The 18,393-nt window shown below is 44.4% G+C and overlaps 1 protein-coding gene across 2 annotated transcripts in view; it reads right to left on the reverse strand.

Annotated features, from left to right (window-relative positions):
• Positions 1-18,393, reverse strand: part of LOC132096630 (glycogen debranching enzyme-like) — a 47,600-nt gene that overhangs the window by 3,279 nt on the left and 25,928 nt on the right. For both annotated transcript variants that reach the window (XM_059502098.1, XM_059502097.1), the window contains 14 exons: positions 17,682-17,832; positions 17,383-17,507; positions 16,957-17,069; positions 15,963-16,097; positions 10,834-10,964; positions 10,565-10,701; positions 10,278-10,411; positions 9,023-9,198; positions 8,714-8,816; positions 8,135-8,360; positions 7,316-7,427; positions 7,088-7,223; positions 6,842-6,954; positions 6,185-6,396 (listed from right to left, as the gene is read on the reverse strand). In XM_059502098.1, the coding sequence (XP_059358081.1) occupies positions 6,185-6,396; positions 6,842-6,954; positions 7,088-7,223; positions 7,316-7,427; positions 8,135-8,360; positions 8,714-8,816; positions 9,023-9,198; positions 10,278-10,411; positions 10,565-10,701; positions 10,834-10,964; positions 15,963-16,097; positions 16,957-17,069; positions 17,383-17,507; positions 17,682-17,832 (2,004 nt within the window). The remainder of the gene's footprint in view (positions 1-6,184; positions 6,397-6,841; positions 6,955-7,087; positions 7,224-7,315; positions 7,428-8,134; positions 8,361-8,713; positions 8,817-9,022; positions 9,199-10,277; positions 10,412-10,564; positions 10,702-10,833; positions 10,965-15,962; positions 16,098-16,956; positions 17,070-17,382; positions 17,508-17,681; positions 17,833-18,393) is intronic.

An 18,393-nucleotide genomic window follows, 5' to 3' on the forward strand; every position in this document is an offset into this window, starting at 1 on the left:
AATGCAAATATATGGCCTTAACCTCCATTTCTTTCCACTCTACCTCCGGATGTAGATGCTAGCGTGAGGCTGCCTCCGCTGGCCGCTCAAGCACAGCCACCTTATTTTTAACATTCCACTTTTCATTTTCCCCATCAATGGCCAGCAGCATCCGCTGCAGATGCCCAAGCAAGCATACTGGCCTCCTACCTAATTTTCATCTTTCTTTTCCTATGGTCTTCCCCAAGCAGCAGGGGCTAATCCGTGCATGAGGCTGCCTCCGCAAACGGTTACGGCCCCTCCTTATTTTCCTTCTAATTTCTACTTAAACCAAACCTAAGTATACTCTATTCACAATGGCCCCTCTACCTACTCCACTTCCTGCGCCTAAGACCATCAAATCTCAGATTCTCGCAGAAGTTTGGCTTTTTCGGTTTTCAGAAAATCGGCTCAGAAATTACAATAACCCCTAAATTCAACCCCAAACTCCACCTGACAATCTCTGATTTGATTATACTTGATCGCAAAACTATCACTTACTTTATTTAATGAAGTAAGATGGACCAAGAAAGGAAAGGCCACTATATGCAATTTTTTTTAATCTCCCATCTCCAATTCAACCTTATCAGGCTCTCTTTTCTTATGTCCAACTCTGGAATGCTCAATCTAAATCTGCACTGAACCCTCTCTTCGTCGACGACTCTAACCATCCCATTACATGTTTTTGGTTCCAAAAACCCTTAAAACTGATCCTTGCTCAATCAGGCTTACCCCCAAAATTTTTTCCAGCCACTCATTTCGCATCGGCGCAGCAACTTCAGCAGCTCAGAAGGGCCTCTCACAAAATCAGACAGAGTCCCTCAGTTGTTGGTCAGTAGTCACTTTTAAAAATGACATCAGGTATGATCAACTCCATTCCAATAAAGGCAGCCCATGGAGCCCTGATCAGTTAAAAATTTATGCATTTTAAATCATGTTGTTTACTTGATTAATCAGAGGCTCTCCTTCCCAATGCAGTCAGTTATCGCTACTTTGGTCAAAGTAAGGGCCCTCCAGCCGTCGTTACAAATCTCTTCACCTATTCAGCATCGGACATGGCTCTCCCTTTCAGTGCAGCAGGGCCGTGGCTCCCTTTCATCGCAGTGTGAGCCTTTCGTCTGTCATTGAGTTGCGCTGCATGCTCAATGGTGGACGGGGTTCTCCCTCCGGTTGCAGCAGAGACACAGGCCCCCTTTGGTCTTTCTGACAGCCCTCCATCCGATGCATCAAATCAAGCCTCGTATCCAGTCTCAAGGGGGACTCTCCCTTCCAGTGCAGCAGAGCCGCAGCTCCCTTCAGACGCAGCAAGAGTCCCTCCATCAGTTGTGTTTCATTGCTAATTCAGCATAAAACGGGGCTTTCCCGTCCGGTACAGCAGGGCCTGCTGCTCCCTTCGGTCACAGTGTGACCCCTCAGCCTGTCGTTTTGAGTCATGTTGCGTGCTCTGCAGCAGACAGGGTTCCCACTCCCGGTGCAGCAGAGTCACAGGCTCCCTTTGGTCGTTGTGACAGCCCTCCATCCGATGCATCAAATCACGCCTCATATCCAGTCGCAAGGGGGACTCTCCCTTCTGGTGCAGCAGAGCCGCAGCTCCCTTCAGATGCAGGGTCAATCTTCAGTCTGTCATTCTGAGTATGATGCATACTCTGCGGCGGACTGGGGATCTCCCTCCCGATGCAGCAGAGCCGTCAGCTCCCTTCGGTCGCAGTGGGAGCCCTCCATCCAATGCAGCAAACCACGCCTCATATTCAGTCGCAAGGGGGACTCTCCCTTCCGGTGAAGCAGAGCCGCAGATCCCTTCGGACACAGCGAGAGTCCCTACATCAGTCGCGTTTCCTTGCTTATTCAGCATAAAACAGGGCTCTCCCCTACGGTGCAGCAGGCCCGCGGCTCCCTTCGGTCACAGTGTGACCCCTCCGTCTGTCGTTTTGAGTCACTTTGTGTGCAGCGGGAGACCCTCCGTCAGTCGTGTATCTTTGCCTTTTCAGCATCAGACTAGGGCTCCTCTTCTGGAGGGAGAGCAGACCCACGGCTCCCTTCGGTTGCAGGGTGAACCCACCGTCTGAGTTATATTGCATGCTCAATGGCGGTCAGGGATCTCCCTCCCGGTGGAGTAGAGTGGCTGGCTCCCTTCAGTTGCAGTAGGAGCCCTCCATCCGATGCACCAAACTGCGCCTCGAATCTCTTTGCCTATTCAGCATCTGACGGGGCTCTCCCTTCCGGTGCAGCAGACCCACGGCTCTGCAGTGTGAGCCCCCCATCTGAGTTATGTTGCATGCTCGATGGTGGCCAGGGATCTGCCTCCCGATGGGGTAGAGCCGCTGGCTCCCTTCGGTCGCAGTGAGAGCCCTCCATCAGATGCATCAAACTGCGCCTTGTACTCAGCCACAAGAGGGACTCTCCCTTCTGTGGAAGCATAGCCGCAGCTCCCTTCGGATGCAGCAAGAGTCCCTCATTTCATATCCAGCATTGAGCCAGATGCAGCAAGAGTCCCTCATTTGATATGCAGCATTGTGCTCCTCTCATAGCAGCACGGAGAGCCGAGCCGCAGCTCTCGTCAAGTACTGCATGGGCTCTCCTGGTCGCTCTGCGCCTTCTCTCTTCTCAGCATAAAGCATTTAAGCTTCTTTTGGGGAGTTCTTTGGGTTTGGGCTATGTTCCGGGCCCGGACCCCTCCCCCAGGACAGCACGCCAAAATATGCTTACTATTTGCTATCAGATTAGATTTAAGGGTGAACTCGTGAAATTATGCTTTATTAACAAGGTTTGGGAGGAGCACAATCAGACAATCATCCAATTTGGCACAGGTGCATCCCATTTAGCTAACCATCTTAACTAGCAGAACAAGTGTATATATATATATGCAGCCTTCCTACCTCCTGTCCTACGACAGTTTTTCAGCATCCCTCCTCAATCCCAACTCCTCACTTCTAATCTATTTTTATCCCAAATTGGGGATGGGGGAGTTATAATAATAATAATAATAATAAATTTTATTTGTAACGCACTTTACATCAATTCAATGACCTCAAAGTGCTACAATGCACATAAAACAACAAACTATATACTATAAACTTTAAAATTAGCGTAAAAAGAAAACAAAGACATAAAAATAGCACTTTTAGCCGTAGGCTTTTCTAAAAAGATGGGTTTTAAGTCCTTTTTTAAAAGAGTCAACAGTTTGTGGGGCCCTTAGATGGACAGGGAAAGCATTCCACAGACTGGGTGAAGCTGAACAGAAGGCGCGATCGCCCATAGTTCGAAGGTTTGTCCTCGGAGGCTGGAGGAGGTAGGCCTGTCCAGAGCGGAGATGGCGTGAGGAGGAAAGGGGGGTGATGAGTTGTTTGAGATATAAGGGGGCAGTTCCATTGAGGCACTTGTGGTTCAGAAGGGAAACTTTGAATTCAATCCTGTACTGGACAGGAAGCCAGTGGAGGGATTTTAGGATGGGTGTGATGTGGTGGTACTTCCGCACCCCCATCAGGATCCTCGCAGGACAGTTCTGAATGTATTGCAACTGCTGGATGTTCTTACTTGGGATCCCGATGAGGAGTGCATTGCAGTAGTCCAGCCTGGAGGATACAAAGGCGTGGACAAGTTTTTCTGCATCAGGGAGAGTGAGTATGGGACGAAGTTTGCAATATTCCTGAGGTGAAAGAATGAGGTTTTGCATAGCTGTTTAATGTAGGCCTCATAGGTCAAGTGAGGATCCATTCTAACACCAAGGTTTGTGACTGAGGATGAAAGATGGATGTCATGGCCGGAGAAGGTGATGCTGGTGATGGTGGATGACCAGGTCTGATGTGGAGTGCCAACAAGAATGGCTTCCGTTTTTGAGCTATTGAGTTGCAGAAAGTTAGCCGTCATCCACGCCTTTATCTCCTCCAGGCAGGTGGAAATTGTGGAGAGGGCTGCAGAGGGGCTCGGGTTTGTTTTAATGTAGAGTTGAGTGTCATCAGCGTAGCAATGGAAAGATATTCCATGCCGGCTGATGACATAACCAAGGGGGAGCATGTACAGTGTGAAGGGGGTGGGGCCAAGGACTGATCCTTGAGGGACACCACAAGTGACAGAGTGTGTGTCCGATTTAGCACCACCCAGGGAAACATACTCTGTTCTGTCCATGAGATATGATGTAAACCAAGCCAAGGTAGTATCAGAGAGTCCAATAGAGGAGTGGAGGCGGTGTAGAAGGATATGGTGATCCACGGTGTCAAATGTTGCAGTGAGGTCGAGAAGGATGAGAAGTGATGGAGATCCAGCATCAGCCGTCATCAGTAGGTCATTAGTGACTCTGACCAAGGCAGTTTCTGTACTGTGGCCAGAGCGAAAACCAGACTGGAACTTCTCATAAAGACTGTTAGTTATGAGATGGTTGTGGAGTTGGTCGGAAACTACCTTTTCCAACACCTTTGACAGGAAAGGGAGGTTGGAGATGGGGCGGTAGTTAGCAGGAACTTCTGGATCAAGGCTGGGCTTTTTGAGTAGTGGCTTGATGACCGCTTTTTTCAGAGACATGGGGACATGGCCGGACCGAAGAGACTGATTGATGATATTGGTGATCATGGGACTTATTGCAGAAGAGTGACTTTTTATCAGGGCTGAGGGAAATGGATCCAGGTCACAGGTGGATGGCTTCATCTTCCTTAGCAGGACTTCAATTTCATGCTGAGTGATATCCTTGAAACAGCAGAGGAGCTGGGTAGTCCCAGATTGAGGGTCAGTGGATATTACTGGGGGGGTAGAAAAACTAGGGTGAAGAAGGGGGGGAGGGAAGGCGGGGAAGCAGATACAGTTGGGGGGCTGGAGAGAATGGAGAGTATCTTTCCTACTTTTGTTTTAAAGAATCGGATGAAGCTGTTGCACCGCTCCTGCATATTATCGAAGTATAGGGGAGTCTGGGGTTTGAGGAGATGATTTACAGTTGAGAAAAGTTGCTTGGAGTTTCCAGGGCTATTGTTGATTATGTGGGAGTAGAACCGGGACCGTGTGTCACTGAGGGACTTGCTGTAGGCCTTCTGATGTTCCCGGTAGGCTAGCTTGTGAACAGCGAGTCCTGAGTCCTTGAAACGCCGTTCGAGGACACGCACTGTTCTCTTTTGTAGCAGCAGCTCCTTGGTGTACCAGGGGGCTGAGCATGTGAAGGTGACGGTTCTGGACTTGACTGGGGCATGGCGGTCCAGAAGTGAGCTGAGTGATGAATTGTAGAGATCCACAGAATTAGTGACTGAAAGGGGGTTTGCAGCAAAGAGATGGCAGAGGTCAGTAGTCAGGGTGACTGGGTTGATATTTTTAAGGTTCCTAAAACAGATTTTTCTGCTGGGCTTACTGATGGGGAACAGAGTGGGTAACTCCAATGTGATGGCCTTATGGTCTGACACGCCCAGATCGTGCACCGAGAGATTGGTGATGGAGGTAGAGTTGGTGATCAACAAATCAAGAGTGTGGCCTCTGGGTTCTTTGGGTTCGGGCTATGTTCCGGGCCCGGACCCCTCCCCCAGGACAGCATGCCAAAATATGCTTACTATTTGCTATCAGATTAGATGTAAGGGTGAACTCGTGAAATATATACATTTGCAAATAAATAAATAAGCAAACAAAAAGACGGAACGTGCCTCTGAGATGAAACAGAGCTGCTAGATAGCTTAGATAGCAAATAGATAGCTTAATTCTGATACATGCGATGACTATCCATTATGACATGTAGGCATTTATATATATATAATTTAATTAGCCTACAAAAAAATCTTATGCATTGCAATCCTTTAATTTTTTATATTTGGCATGTCTGCGTGCTGCTGTGCGTCCCTGTGTTTAATAAGTAAAAATTATTGCAGACTTTAGACCAGGTTTGAGTTGGTTTATAGCGTTGTCTATTTTAAGCTACTTAAAATAGCTTTGCGCCAGCAATGCGCCTGAACACATCTCTTTTTTTAGACCAGCACGCCCATGGGCGCACAAATGAGCGCAAATACATTTGCTAATTAAACGACGTGTCGCTGGACGGGAAAATGCGAACGATGCCGGAATGAAACTAGCAAACACACTTGCGCTGCACCTTGCGTCGCATTGCGCCGGGTGTATTATAAGGCCCATTGGCTTTTTTTTTTGCCCTGAGATCTTTCAGATCCAATCAAGTGTGTTTTGTTTTAGAACAAATCCTCACCACCACCATGGCAATGGGAAAGTTGGGTCTGAGCTGATAGTCACACCAGGTGCTGGAGGCTCCGTAGCTGTCTTTGTAAATCCCCCGCTTATGAACCAACTCGGGATGCTTCTCATTGGGGTCATTTGGGTCATGGGACACATAGAACATCTTCTCAAAATTCTGCTGGACTTTTCTGTCCCATTCTTCATAAGACATAGACAGCTGTTTGCCTACAGTTATAACATAAATGTTTGTGATTAAGAGATTCTGTATTTGCACATTTGGAGTAAATTGCAAATATTAGATTTGATCCAAAGCATAGGCAGATATATTTTAAGGCAGCATCCTATGATTTGAAATGGAATCTCGGTAAGTGATGCTCACAATTATTTCACAATTATGAGTTCCTTACATTTTTTTTTACTTTTCTGAGTCAAATTAAATATAGCTGCCATTACTCTCAACTTGTCTACCATCATGGATTAATTTTTTCACTGAACTTGTTGAATAACACATTTAAGAGGGCAGCATCATTTTGCTTTCAACCTTTTTGTAACAGACTGCACATTGGGAAGACTGCACATAGGCCTTAAAATGGCTGTGTAGAAAGGCAGATAGCTAAGTTTTGGAACAAACTTAACGTAATGAGAACTAGTAAGGACCATCTGAGCTTACTGTCTTTGTGTATGGCCACACTATTGTAAGGAAAGAGCCCTTGTTTATGTAGATCCACCAGCCAACGCAATGTAGATTTGCACAGACCCACTATTTCCACTGCTGATCCATCTCTGCATTAGGAACACAAGAGTTGTATTAAATGATGGCAACAGACATAGAAAGTGAGACTGAGAAAAGAGATCCACTTATAAATGGCATCTTATAAAAAGAATATATTTGGCTTTAAGAGATTTCAACACATGCCTGGGTGTAGCTGGTATCCCTTTGTTGCGGGCCCTCTCGCTTTCTCCCATTTTGTCCATCCAAGTCCCACAGTTGAACCGATTTCCGCCATACACAAAGCCAGTGTCGGCGTTCACCTTGGCCACAATGTTAAAGCCTGAGAAGGTTTAGAATAAAATAGATGAAAAATTTCCCCAAAGAATAATAATAAAAAAAAAAGTCATAAAAAATGTTTTAAAAAGGGTTTACCTTCGTCTCTTATGTTGTTGTCAATATGTGGTCCAGCGTTCCTCTCTCTGAACTCTATACCCTGCATGTGGCGCTCCATGGCTTCATGAATGACCTCATACAGCAGCTGATCCTGTGACATCACCGAAACAATACAATACAGGTGACATCTGGGTAACAGTAAAACCAAAATGTTCAAAATTGCGTTATATAGTCTATTATAACTACGATTATCGGCTTGGCTGAATATTGGTGCTGATATTAAGCATTTTTTTTGGTTACGACTAATGGCAATTTTCAAAACCAATTTGCAGATAAAATAATTTAAAAGCATTTAAAGAAAGCTTTTGTCAGATACTTTGTTATTCTTAATTTTGACATGTATTTTCATTTTTACAGCAGACATAGTATATACCAGTTCAAAAATATTGGTTATCGGACTTCTTGATCTGTAATAAACGGCATCGGCCCTGAAAAACATATTGGTTGACCCCTACTGTAACTACAATTGTAAATTTTTTTAAAAGAAGTTAATACTTTTAGTCAGCAAGAACACAAAATCTATCAAATGTGACAGAAATGTTTTCTAACATTAAGAATGTCTTAACAATGTTGCACTTTTTTCCCCTGCATTTCTGCATTTTTTATGACAGGACAGTAGAGATATTACAGGAAGTGAGTGGGAGAGAGAGAGATGGGGGGTGGGAACGGGAAAGGTCCACAAGGTGGGACTCGATCTCGGGACACCTGAAAGCGCAATTGCACCATATGTCGGTGCACTGCCCACATGGCTATCGGCGCCAACCATGTTGTTGTTTTTAACTTTGGTGGTGTGCTCACCACAGTGCCAGCTGTCAGGGGTTTGGATTCATCTGTGGGATACATCCTGGACACAGGGCATTGGAGGATGTCAGTGCCGTTGGGTACCATAGTACAGTAGTCCTGAATGCACTGCAGCCACCACCATACCGCGTCACGGCAATTAAAACGGGCCCCTACACCCTCTCCCAGCAGATTAGGAATCAGTCCATGTCTCATTGTACCAGCAAAAGCCAGGATGATGTTCCTGTAAAGCAGAATGAAGAGGAAAGAAATTAACTGAAAGGGAGAAATCTCAAGAATAAAATGATTTGATCTGTTTCTCAAATCCACAATCATCCATGGAGGGGGGAAATGATGCATCACACATCGTTCCCAAATGATTCTGGGTTGGTTGAGATTGATATTTTAAACTAATAAATTAAGCATGTACTAAATTTATACCTAAACTTGCCAAAAATTTGTCCATTTGCACTGTTGCTGAAAAACTGATATGCTTTGAGGAGCATTTTTGAATATGATGGCAATTCTCTGAATCAATATCAAACTGAGAAGTGGCTAAAGATTCTCATGCATTCTTGGTCTCAGTTAATTGAGTACCTGGCCTCCATGTGACGACCTGTGACCAGCATTAGTCCTCGCAGGGCGATGAATGTGTCCCTTCCCCAACAACGGAAAATTCCAGCAGAGAAATGAGGCAGGCCTGTGTAATGAAGAAATCATCGAGACCAGTAATAATAACAGTTCAATGTACTAAGTCACTGTTAAGTTTAATCCTACAATCCTGTGTTAGCAGCCCAGATACTTTCGCTACGCTGTAAGCAACACTTAACAATTCATATCCTTTGCCAACTTGTTGAACTTCATTCTGACATATTTAGGGTTTTCTGTGGGTTACTCTGGAGTCACCTGCAGCCATGGAAACACAGCACTGCTCTTTCTGCTTTGTGATCTCATTGACACGGTAAGGCACATCATTCAGGGCTGGTGAGAGAGGTGGAAGAGCTGGAAAACGTCCAACAGCACACATTTGGACTGATCCAAGAGCCAACAGCTTCACAAAAGATGAGCCATTCTGCACAAAACTAACAAACACACGCACACACACAATATAGGTAATTTTATAACAGCCCACAGAAACCTCTAAAATCATAGACACTTGAGCATACTTTCAATCATAACTTAAAATAGATTTTAACATAATTTTATATTAATGTAGGTAGGATTGATCTTGGCAGACTGAGATATGGTACGCTACTGAAACATGCTAATAATGACAGGGATTAGGATTTGTATTGCTTCTGCAAATTAAGGGAGATAGGACCATAGCAGATCTAGACAGGTGGTGCTGGGGAAGAGGAGGGCTTAAATAAATTCACATGGCACACAGTACTGAGATGGACCAGGTTCAAAGTAAATAGAAAGGTTGCTATATAACAGATTAATTGCTGGCTTGTGAGAACCAATTAGCTACTCATTTCAAGGATGGATTTATAGTAATAATCATGAGGGGCTTTTACACAATGTACTTCTAGAAAATGTTCTATGTTATAGGGACTAGGATCTAGGAACATTTGCACTGGCAGCAGGTAGCAACTCTGTAACAACTGACAGTGAAGTCTTTATTCACAACATTTAAAAACATAAACAACCAGTTATTGGAGGACACCTTGATTGGAACAGTTTTTGTTGTTTGTCATGGGTTTCATGATAACAGAGATTGAATGTAAAAGTACAATTTACATGATTAAAATAGCAAAAAGTTGGGCTAAGAGACAAAGTCTCCTATGACAACTTGCAGTGTTACATATCATCGAGATTGAAAAAAGAACACAACACTGCAGAAAACAGGTAACTGCCATTATCACTGTTTTCCATGTTTGTGAAGTAAATATGTTAACAAGGCTTTTTAAAAATGCTGGGTAACCGGTGTTTCGTATGCATTTGTCCAATCGGCGTACAATTACATCACTGGTAGTTCCTATAGGACTGTTTTAGACCCTATTCTGAGGAGCCAATTTAGTTCCACTAAACGGAGTTCCCAGATCTAAAATCGGTCCTAGTTCCTTTGGTGTGAACCTGCCAAAAAAATGTGTATTTCCGCTAATAGTATTTCCTTGACACAAACACCAGGATGATCTGTCTCAGTCCTCGAGACACTGACCTTGACATCTGTTTGAAGGTCACATCAAGTGCAGTAGTGTAGGCCCCTACCAGGATGGCATCAAAGTAACAGGGAATGAGGTAGCGAGGGATGTGCTTCAGGTATGCAAACATAGCCTGGAACCACTGACCCACCTAAGAACACATTAGTGACTAAATTAACTACTGGACATAAGAATAGGAGCAGCAATTGGTAAATCTGGATCTTTCCACAGAGTTTACCCACAGCTAACACCCTAAGATTATCAGCTACATACAGTATTTATATCGATCACTTGAGTCATTTACCTCGGCTAGTGTGCCCCCGCGTGATATCAGTCTATTGCTCACATAGTCAATCATCCAATCCCCTTGCCTTAGGTTGTCACAGAATGGGTGGCCAAGATCATTTTTGGGTCGAATGTCTGCCATCACTGACAACAGACCTGTGAGAATGAAATGACAAATTTTTTTGACAGTTATTATGATTTCTTAAAGACACCTGAAAAGATTTTAATTGCACAAAATACAAACCTAATTTGTTTTCTTTATGTGAAAAATGCAAGTTTCATCTGTACCTTGCAGACCACAGTATTTGAGTGGCTTCCAGCCGGAGACGTCGTAACAGCCCCCTCCATCTTCTTTCTCCTCTGCATCACAGCGAAACAGAAGAATGTTCATATCAGCTAAAGTCATCTCAGACATTATCCTGGAGTGGAGAATACACACAAAAAGCGTCTTGAGAACTCATAAGTGAAAATCTATATAAGAGATCAAGACTATAAGGGTGCAGTAGCTCTTAAAGGGATACTCCACCCAAAAATGAAAATTTTGTCATTAAACCACTTACCCCCATGTCGTTCCAAACCCTTTAAAAGCTTAGTTCATCTTCAGAACACAATTTAAGATTTTTGGGATGAAAACCGGTAAGGTTTGTGATTGTCCCATCAAGCCATTTTGGAGAATATCTGCTGAATGCAAGCAGCTTACGTTCTTCTGTGTCAGGCACGACTCAAGGATACATTTTCTATGTGCATTTACGTTTTGATTTTAACAAAAACAGCACATCTTTGCAGCGCTGCTGATACAGAAGAGCATAAGCTGCTTGTGTTAAGCAGATATTCTCCAAAATGGCGTTACGGTGGAGACGAATTGTTAAATGAAGTCGTTATTTTTGTTTTCTTTGCGTACAAAAAGTATCCTCGTCACTTCAGAAAGTTACGGTTGAACCACTGAAGGCAGATGGACTATTCTGACAATGTCTTTCATACTTTTCTGGACCTTGACAGTTTATTTTACTAGGCAGTCAATGGGACAGTCACAAACCTCCCTGTTCCCTATCAAAAGCTACTCTCGATGCTGCACTCAATAGCGCTAATGAGAACATTCTTTGTTCGACCGGTTGTGAAGCATGCGTGTCAAACACGCCAAGAATTGGCTTAAATAACCTCGGCAGGTGACGTCACTGATAACGTGCACCTGCAGGTTATAAATAGATTTGAAACGGAAACATCCTCAGGTTTCTTTGTCTTCAGAGACCGCATTGTGTGTGGGTGTGTGTCATGCTGATGAAAGTATTAGTTTAAAAGGAAGTTTGTTGAGAGTTAAAAAAAAAAAAGGAAAAAGAAAGTTGAACTATTCTTGCTGATTCTATAAGAGATGCGTGCCTCGCTCTCCATGGCCGATCTCTGAAGAGAAATCGCATGTTTATTGTTTGAAAAAAAAAAAAGGCTGCTTTCGCGTTCTAGAGTGGCAGTTGTAAGCACCGCGGTTCACTTCCTATCCGCGCTAGGCTCTTTGCTCTCACGAGGAACGAGCTGCTTCCCGCTCATTAAGATCGCGCTCCGCTAGAAGATAGGACGGTTCTCGCGCCCACCTCCGAAGTGTGCCCAGGCAATTCTTTGGATTGGGCAGAGGCTGCTGTAGCTCTTGCTCCTGTTTAAATGGACATTGAGAGTGCTCTCTCCTAGCAATCCTCTCGCGATTATAAGGACATGAGGAGTTACTAAGAAGTGACTCGTGCAGTGACCAGATTAAAGCCTTAAAATTAGATTTTGTACATTATGATTTCATAGGTGAGAGAGACGCTGGCTGCTATCTCTCCCCTATTGGAGCAACATCATTTAAATAAAAATATAAATTAAAAAATGATGGTGAAATGATGATGATGATGATGATGAATAACAAATATATATATATATATATATATATATATATATATATATATATATATATATATATATATATATATATATATATATATATATAGTTATACCAAACGTACTGTAGCAACATCTACACTTGGATGGAACCCATTTCATGCTGTGGGTCAGACTAGTGCTGCCTTTTTTTAATTAACTAGTGCTTTGTTTCTCACTCACTGTGCTCAAGTGTTGGGGCTGTCAAAAAATAAATAAATAAATAAATAAACAGTCCCGACCCGATCCAGCTCCTCTGGGGTAGGAGGTTCAAAGCAAGAGTGTGGCGAGTTGTGCGTCCCCTCATAAGACTGGGGAGCAGCTGGTAACACTTGGCAGCCGCAGATGGAGCTGGACTAAAGTACGGTCATCAAGACCAAATCAAGGGCCTTAAGCTGTGCCCAGGACAAAAGGTGTGTCCCCTCAGGGAGAGCCCTGGAAAATTCCATCAGAAGTGTAAGGCTCCTTCCTGGCACCCTTAGGGGATCACTGAACAACCTCCACCACCAGTGGTCTCCAGCATCAGCATGTCGTCCTAGCTCATCTCGAATCTCTGGGGTTGAGACTCAACGCCAAGAAAAGCGTTCTCTCTCCGGTTCAGAGGACAATGTATTTGGGTGTGGTATGGGATTCGATCACAATGCAGGCACAGCTGTCTCCTGCATGCGTCAAATCCATTCTAAATACCCTAAAGAACATCAAGCTAGGCCAGAAAGTCACTGTTCAGGTCTCATGGCAGCTGCATCCACGGTGATACCTTTAGGCCTCCTGCACATGAGGTCGTTTCAGTTGTGGCTCAGAGCCAGGGGATTTCATCCAAGGGCCAATCCCCATTGGCAAATAAGGGTTACGTGCCAGGGGCTTTGTACCCTATCTATGTGGTTCAGACCCCGGTTTCTGACTTTGGGTCCCACTCTAGGTCCGTGTTGTCATCGCAAGATGCTAATGACAGACGCTTCCCTCATGGGCTGGGGAGCGGCCTTAGTCGGCTGTCCAGCCCAAGGGATCTGGAGAGGTCTTCTCCTCGAATTGGCACATCAATTGCCTCGAAATGAAGACTGTATTTCTGGCCCTGAAATACTTCCTCCAGCAGTTGAGAGGCTACCATGTCCTAGTGCGGGTGGACAACACATCTGTAGTCTCTTACATTAATCGACAGGGCGGACTGCAGTCGCGCCGCTCGAACGAGTTAGCGCACCAGGTTCTGCTTTGGGCACAGGACAAGTTCCTGTCCCTCAAGGACCTCTGTGCTTCACAGGAGATGGCACAATGTCCCCTCTACATCTCTCTGACTCATCCAGCTCCCCTGGGTCTGGACACTATTGCCCATGCGTGGCCAAAAGTGTGTCTTTACGCCGTTTCTTCGATTGCTCTGCTCCCAGGAGTCCTGGCCAAGGTCCATCGACAGGGGTCTCGCCTCTTACTGATAGCGTCCCGTTGCCCGACCGGAGTTTGGTTCTTAGATCTAATATCCCTCCTCGATGGCTCGCCATGGGCGATTCCAGTCAGGAGAGATCTTCTCTCAGGCACAGGGGACAGTACTTCATCCCCGGCCTGAGCTCTGGAACCTTCACGTCTGGCCCCTGAGGGGGACCAACTAGAGAAGCTGGCCTTCCAGCCACAGTAATAGAGATTATTCTAAGTGCTAGGACTCCCTCCACTAGAATAACTTATGCCTTCATATGGAGTGTTTTTGAGGGCTGGTGCATGACACACCATGCAGACCCAGCTCACTGCCAAATTGTTTCAGTACTGGAGTTCCTTCAAGAGAAATTGTGCTCAGGCACATGCCATAGTACTCTCAGAACTTACATGGCCGCAAGTTTGGCTTGCCATGTTTTGATTGACTAGGTTTCTGTGGGGAAGCACCCTCTGGTCGCCCGCTTCATTCATGGGGCTCAGAGGTTGAGGCACCCACTAGAGCTACGGCCCCTTCAGGGGATTTAACCGTAGTGCTCGAGGGGCTTGCTGGCACCCCTTTCGAACCATTAGAATCAGCGCCTGCCAGGCTACTGACTCTAAAGATGGTTTTTCTTATGGCCATTACCTCTCTAAGGAGAATTCCTACCAGTCCTACCATCCTGTTCCTATTTTGCCCCTAAGCGAGTCAAAGCAATTTTGCATCCTCACCCTAATTATATTCTGAATGTTCCTTACTGCAGTACGTGCTCTTCAGACTTATGTCCACCGCACTAGCTAGTGGCATAAGTCAGAGCAGCTTTTCATATGCCATGGGGGCCGCAACCGGGGGGGGGGGGGGGGGGGGGTTGTCTGCCTCCAGGCAAACAGTTTCACACAGGGTGAGGGATGCTCCTGCTCAAGTGTGTGATGCAGCAGGTTGGTCATCTCCGCACACATTTGTCAGGTTCTATAGTTTGGATGTCCATCCTACTCATTTCCAAAGACTTCTGTCCTCCGCCATTTACAACACCGGAGGAGGAAAGACTTCACTTACTGTGTCCAGTATGTGCTCTTCAGATTTACTTCCACCGCACTAGCCAGTGGCGTAAGTCAGGGCAGCTTTTCATATGCTGTGGGGGCTGCAGTCAGGGGTGCGGCTGCCACCAGGCAAACAGTTTCACATTGGTTGAGGGTTGCTATTGCCCTAGCCTACGAGGCGCATGGTCAAACTTCACCTCTAGGAGTTATTGCCCATTCAACCAGTTGGGTTGCATCTTCAATGGCTTGAGCAAGAGGTGCGCCCTTGCAGCAAGTGTGTGATGCGGCAGGTTGGTCCTTTCTGCACACATTTGTCAGATTCTATAGTTTGGATGTCGATGCTACTCCGGGCTCGAATGCCCTTGAGTCCACATCCCAGAGTCATGTCTGAGACCTCTTCGATGTTTGTGCGCATACTACACAACTTTGGGGGTCCAGACACTTACAGTGCGGCGGCGTTGGTATTCTCGTTCCCATTAGCGCTATTGAGCGCAGCATCAAGAGTAGCTTTTGATAGGGAACGTCTCGGGTTACTTGACTGTAACCCTGTTCCCTGAAAAAGCGGGAACCAGATGCTGCGCCTCAATGCCGCACTGTCGACGTGTCCGGACGTCTCTTCAGACAAAGGGGTAACCTGAGGATGTTTCCGTTTCAAGTCTATTTATAACCTGCAGGTGCACGTTATCAGTGACGTCACCTGCCGAGGTTATTTAAGCCAATTCTTGGCGTGTTTGACACACATGCTTCACAACCGGTCGAACAAAGAATGTTCTCATTAGCGCTATTGAGCGCAGCATCTCATTCCTGCTTTTTCAGGGAACAGGGTTACAGTCAAGTAACCCAAGACATTTTCATCCAAAAACATCTTAAATTGTGTTCTGAAGACGAAGTAAGCTTTTAAGTGTTTGGAATGACATGGGAGTAAGTGCTTAATGACAAAATTTTCATTTTGGGACAAAGTATCCCTTTAAGCACAAAATAAAAAAAGGATCAGGATGTCCAATAGCTTTTTTGGTGGAAACCTTGATTCATAATGGTGGAGAGTGTAAATGGGGATGAAATAAACTCACTGTGTCAGTGGACTCTTCAGTATGTCAGGTGTGTTTGAATCAGGCAGACTTCCTTCTTTATACAGTGGATTGAACTGAATGAGATGGTGCCTTAAGACCCTAACCAGCTCCTGAGATTTGGGGTCCAGACTCACCCTGACAAAGAAAGACACTTCACCTTTTAAACTTATAAAAACAAATTGCTACTGTTCAAAATTTTGTGGTATGATTTTTTTAAAGAAATGTAGAAGTTTAGGAAGGCGTGGATGAGTATTAACTTTTATAAAGAACATCTCTTTGGGTTTGAGACTTTAGTCTTTATAACTTTACAAATCTTATACGCATGAACAGCTTGTAACACTCCAAAGACAAAGGAAAACTAGAAATCGCATCATATGACCCCTTTAATTAGGACAACTGTTTTCAACATTGAAAATAAGAAATATTTCTATAGCACTATATCAAAATATTCAAATAAAATTTGGAAGAATCATGTTACACTGAAGAGTGAAGACTAGAGTAATGACTTATGAAAATTCAGTTTTGCCGTCACAAGAATACATTTTTTTTTTGTTATTTTAAGGTTGAACTGCAATAATATTTTACAAAAGTATTGTTTTTACTTTTTTGGTCAAATAAGTACAGCTTTGGGAAGCATAAGAAATTACTTAAAGTATCTTCCCAACCCCACACTTTTCAAAACACTTTCAGTTGTTTGTTGTTGACCTCAAATATTGTGTTTCCAATTAAAATCCATTTTAGCAAGACAACTATCCAATAGTATTAAATGTCAATCCCAGTGTAAAAATGTCAATTGTCCTCTTTAGCCTATTACTTGTTTAATTTCTGTATTGTCAGGCCTATGCAGTTTAAGTTAATGTAGTAAATACATTTCAATGGCATTTTTGTTTCTTTTTGTAAGAATTTTAGAACAATGTTGGATCACGTCTTCATTGCAGAGTCTAGGTAAAATCCTAATTCACTTCATGGACAGTAAATGCTTTTGAAATCTAACCTGAAAGCAATAACGCTTCCAGGCGTCAGCTGCTCAAACACGATCTCCTGCACATATTCACCGTGTCCTCGAGATGTCACCCCAGCTTGCCGCACCACCTTACTGTCCTTCAGCTGAGAAAAGACAGAGACGCAAACATAGGAACTTCTGAGACCAAAAGATGAGACTGACTTGTGCAGTGTTGACAGTACAGGCAATCAAAAGGCCATGCAAGTCTGGGTGGCAGACATTTACAACCAGGCAGGAAAGGGGAGGTTTACCAGAACAAGTTGTTGCGATGAAACCAGAACTCTATGAGGGCTGTGGTCTTTAAACTGCAGGGTAGGGGTTGAGCTTAGCTGTTTTGTGAATGAGTGTTCTCAGTGGAGGGCATTGTGTTGGCTTAGGACACTAATAATTAGAGCAGTCTCACAGTACTCAGGTTACCTGGATGTGCTCTTTAATCTCCACCGTGTACCCAGGCATGCCATTAATGCTCTTCTCATCTTTTTTGTAGGAGTCCGTCTGCCTCTCTACGGTACGCACCTCCAGCACGACCACCTCTATCTTACCTGTGAGATTTCAGAACGATTTCAGGGTTATGCTTCCAGTCAGGCATTAGGAAAGGACACAATATTGAGACAGAACAGAACCTCAATGAGGGCAAGCGAGAGAGGAAATCTCTTCCCGTTAAACATAAAGAAGGTTCAGCCTCTCTGATAAGTAGCATGGGATTTTTGACACACCTGGGATGCACATTGGTGGAACCTCGTCTGTGTAGCATTGGTGTTTGGGGTTCTTGAAAGCAGTGTGGCACACAGCCACCACTGACTGGTGTGTACTAGGACAATGTCGGGTGACCGCCACAATGTCCTCATCCACCTGGTCTACAAACACCTAAGAAAACACACAAAGACATATTGATAAGCTTTTGAAAGGTTATTATAGTTTTGCATATCAGATTTATTTTTATTTTAACGTGATAGTTTACCCAAAAATTACAATTCTCTCATTGGCATTATATCTCACCCTCATATCGTTCCGAACTCGTAAGATATTCGTTCATCTTCAGGAACACATTAAGATATTTTTGATGAAATCCAAGAGCTTTCTTACCCCGCATAGACAGCAATGCAACTACTATGTTCAAGGCCCAGAAACATAGTAAGCATTTTTAAAATAGTCCATGTGACATCAGTGGTTCAACCTTAATGTTATGAGCTATGAGTATACGTTTTGTGTGCAAATTTCTTCTCTTCCATGTCAGTCTTCGGAAAGCGTTCACGAGAGTATCACAACGCATGTGTGTGATGCTGCTGACGCAGGAGCTGGTGTCCTGAACTAGAACATCCATCTCTCTTAGTTCATTGTCTGTATATTCTTTTTTTAATAAGTAAGACTGAGAAAAAAATCCTGTGGAAATCTTTATACATGTTTACAAAGACTGCTTTATGTACA

This window comes from Carassius carassius, chromosome 20 (assembly GCF_963082965.1).
Source record: "Carassius carassius chromosome 20, fCarCar2.1, whole genome shotgun sequence".
NCBI classification, from domain to species: Eukaryota; Metazoa; Chordata; class Actinopteri; order Cypriniformes; family Cyprinidae; genus Carassius; species Carassius carassius.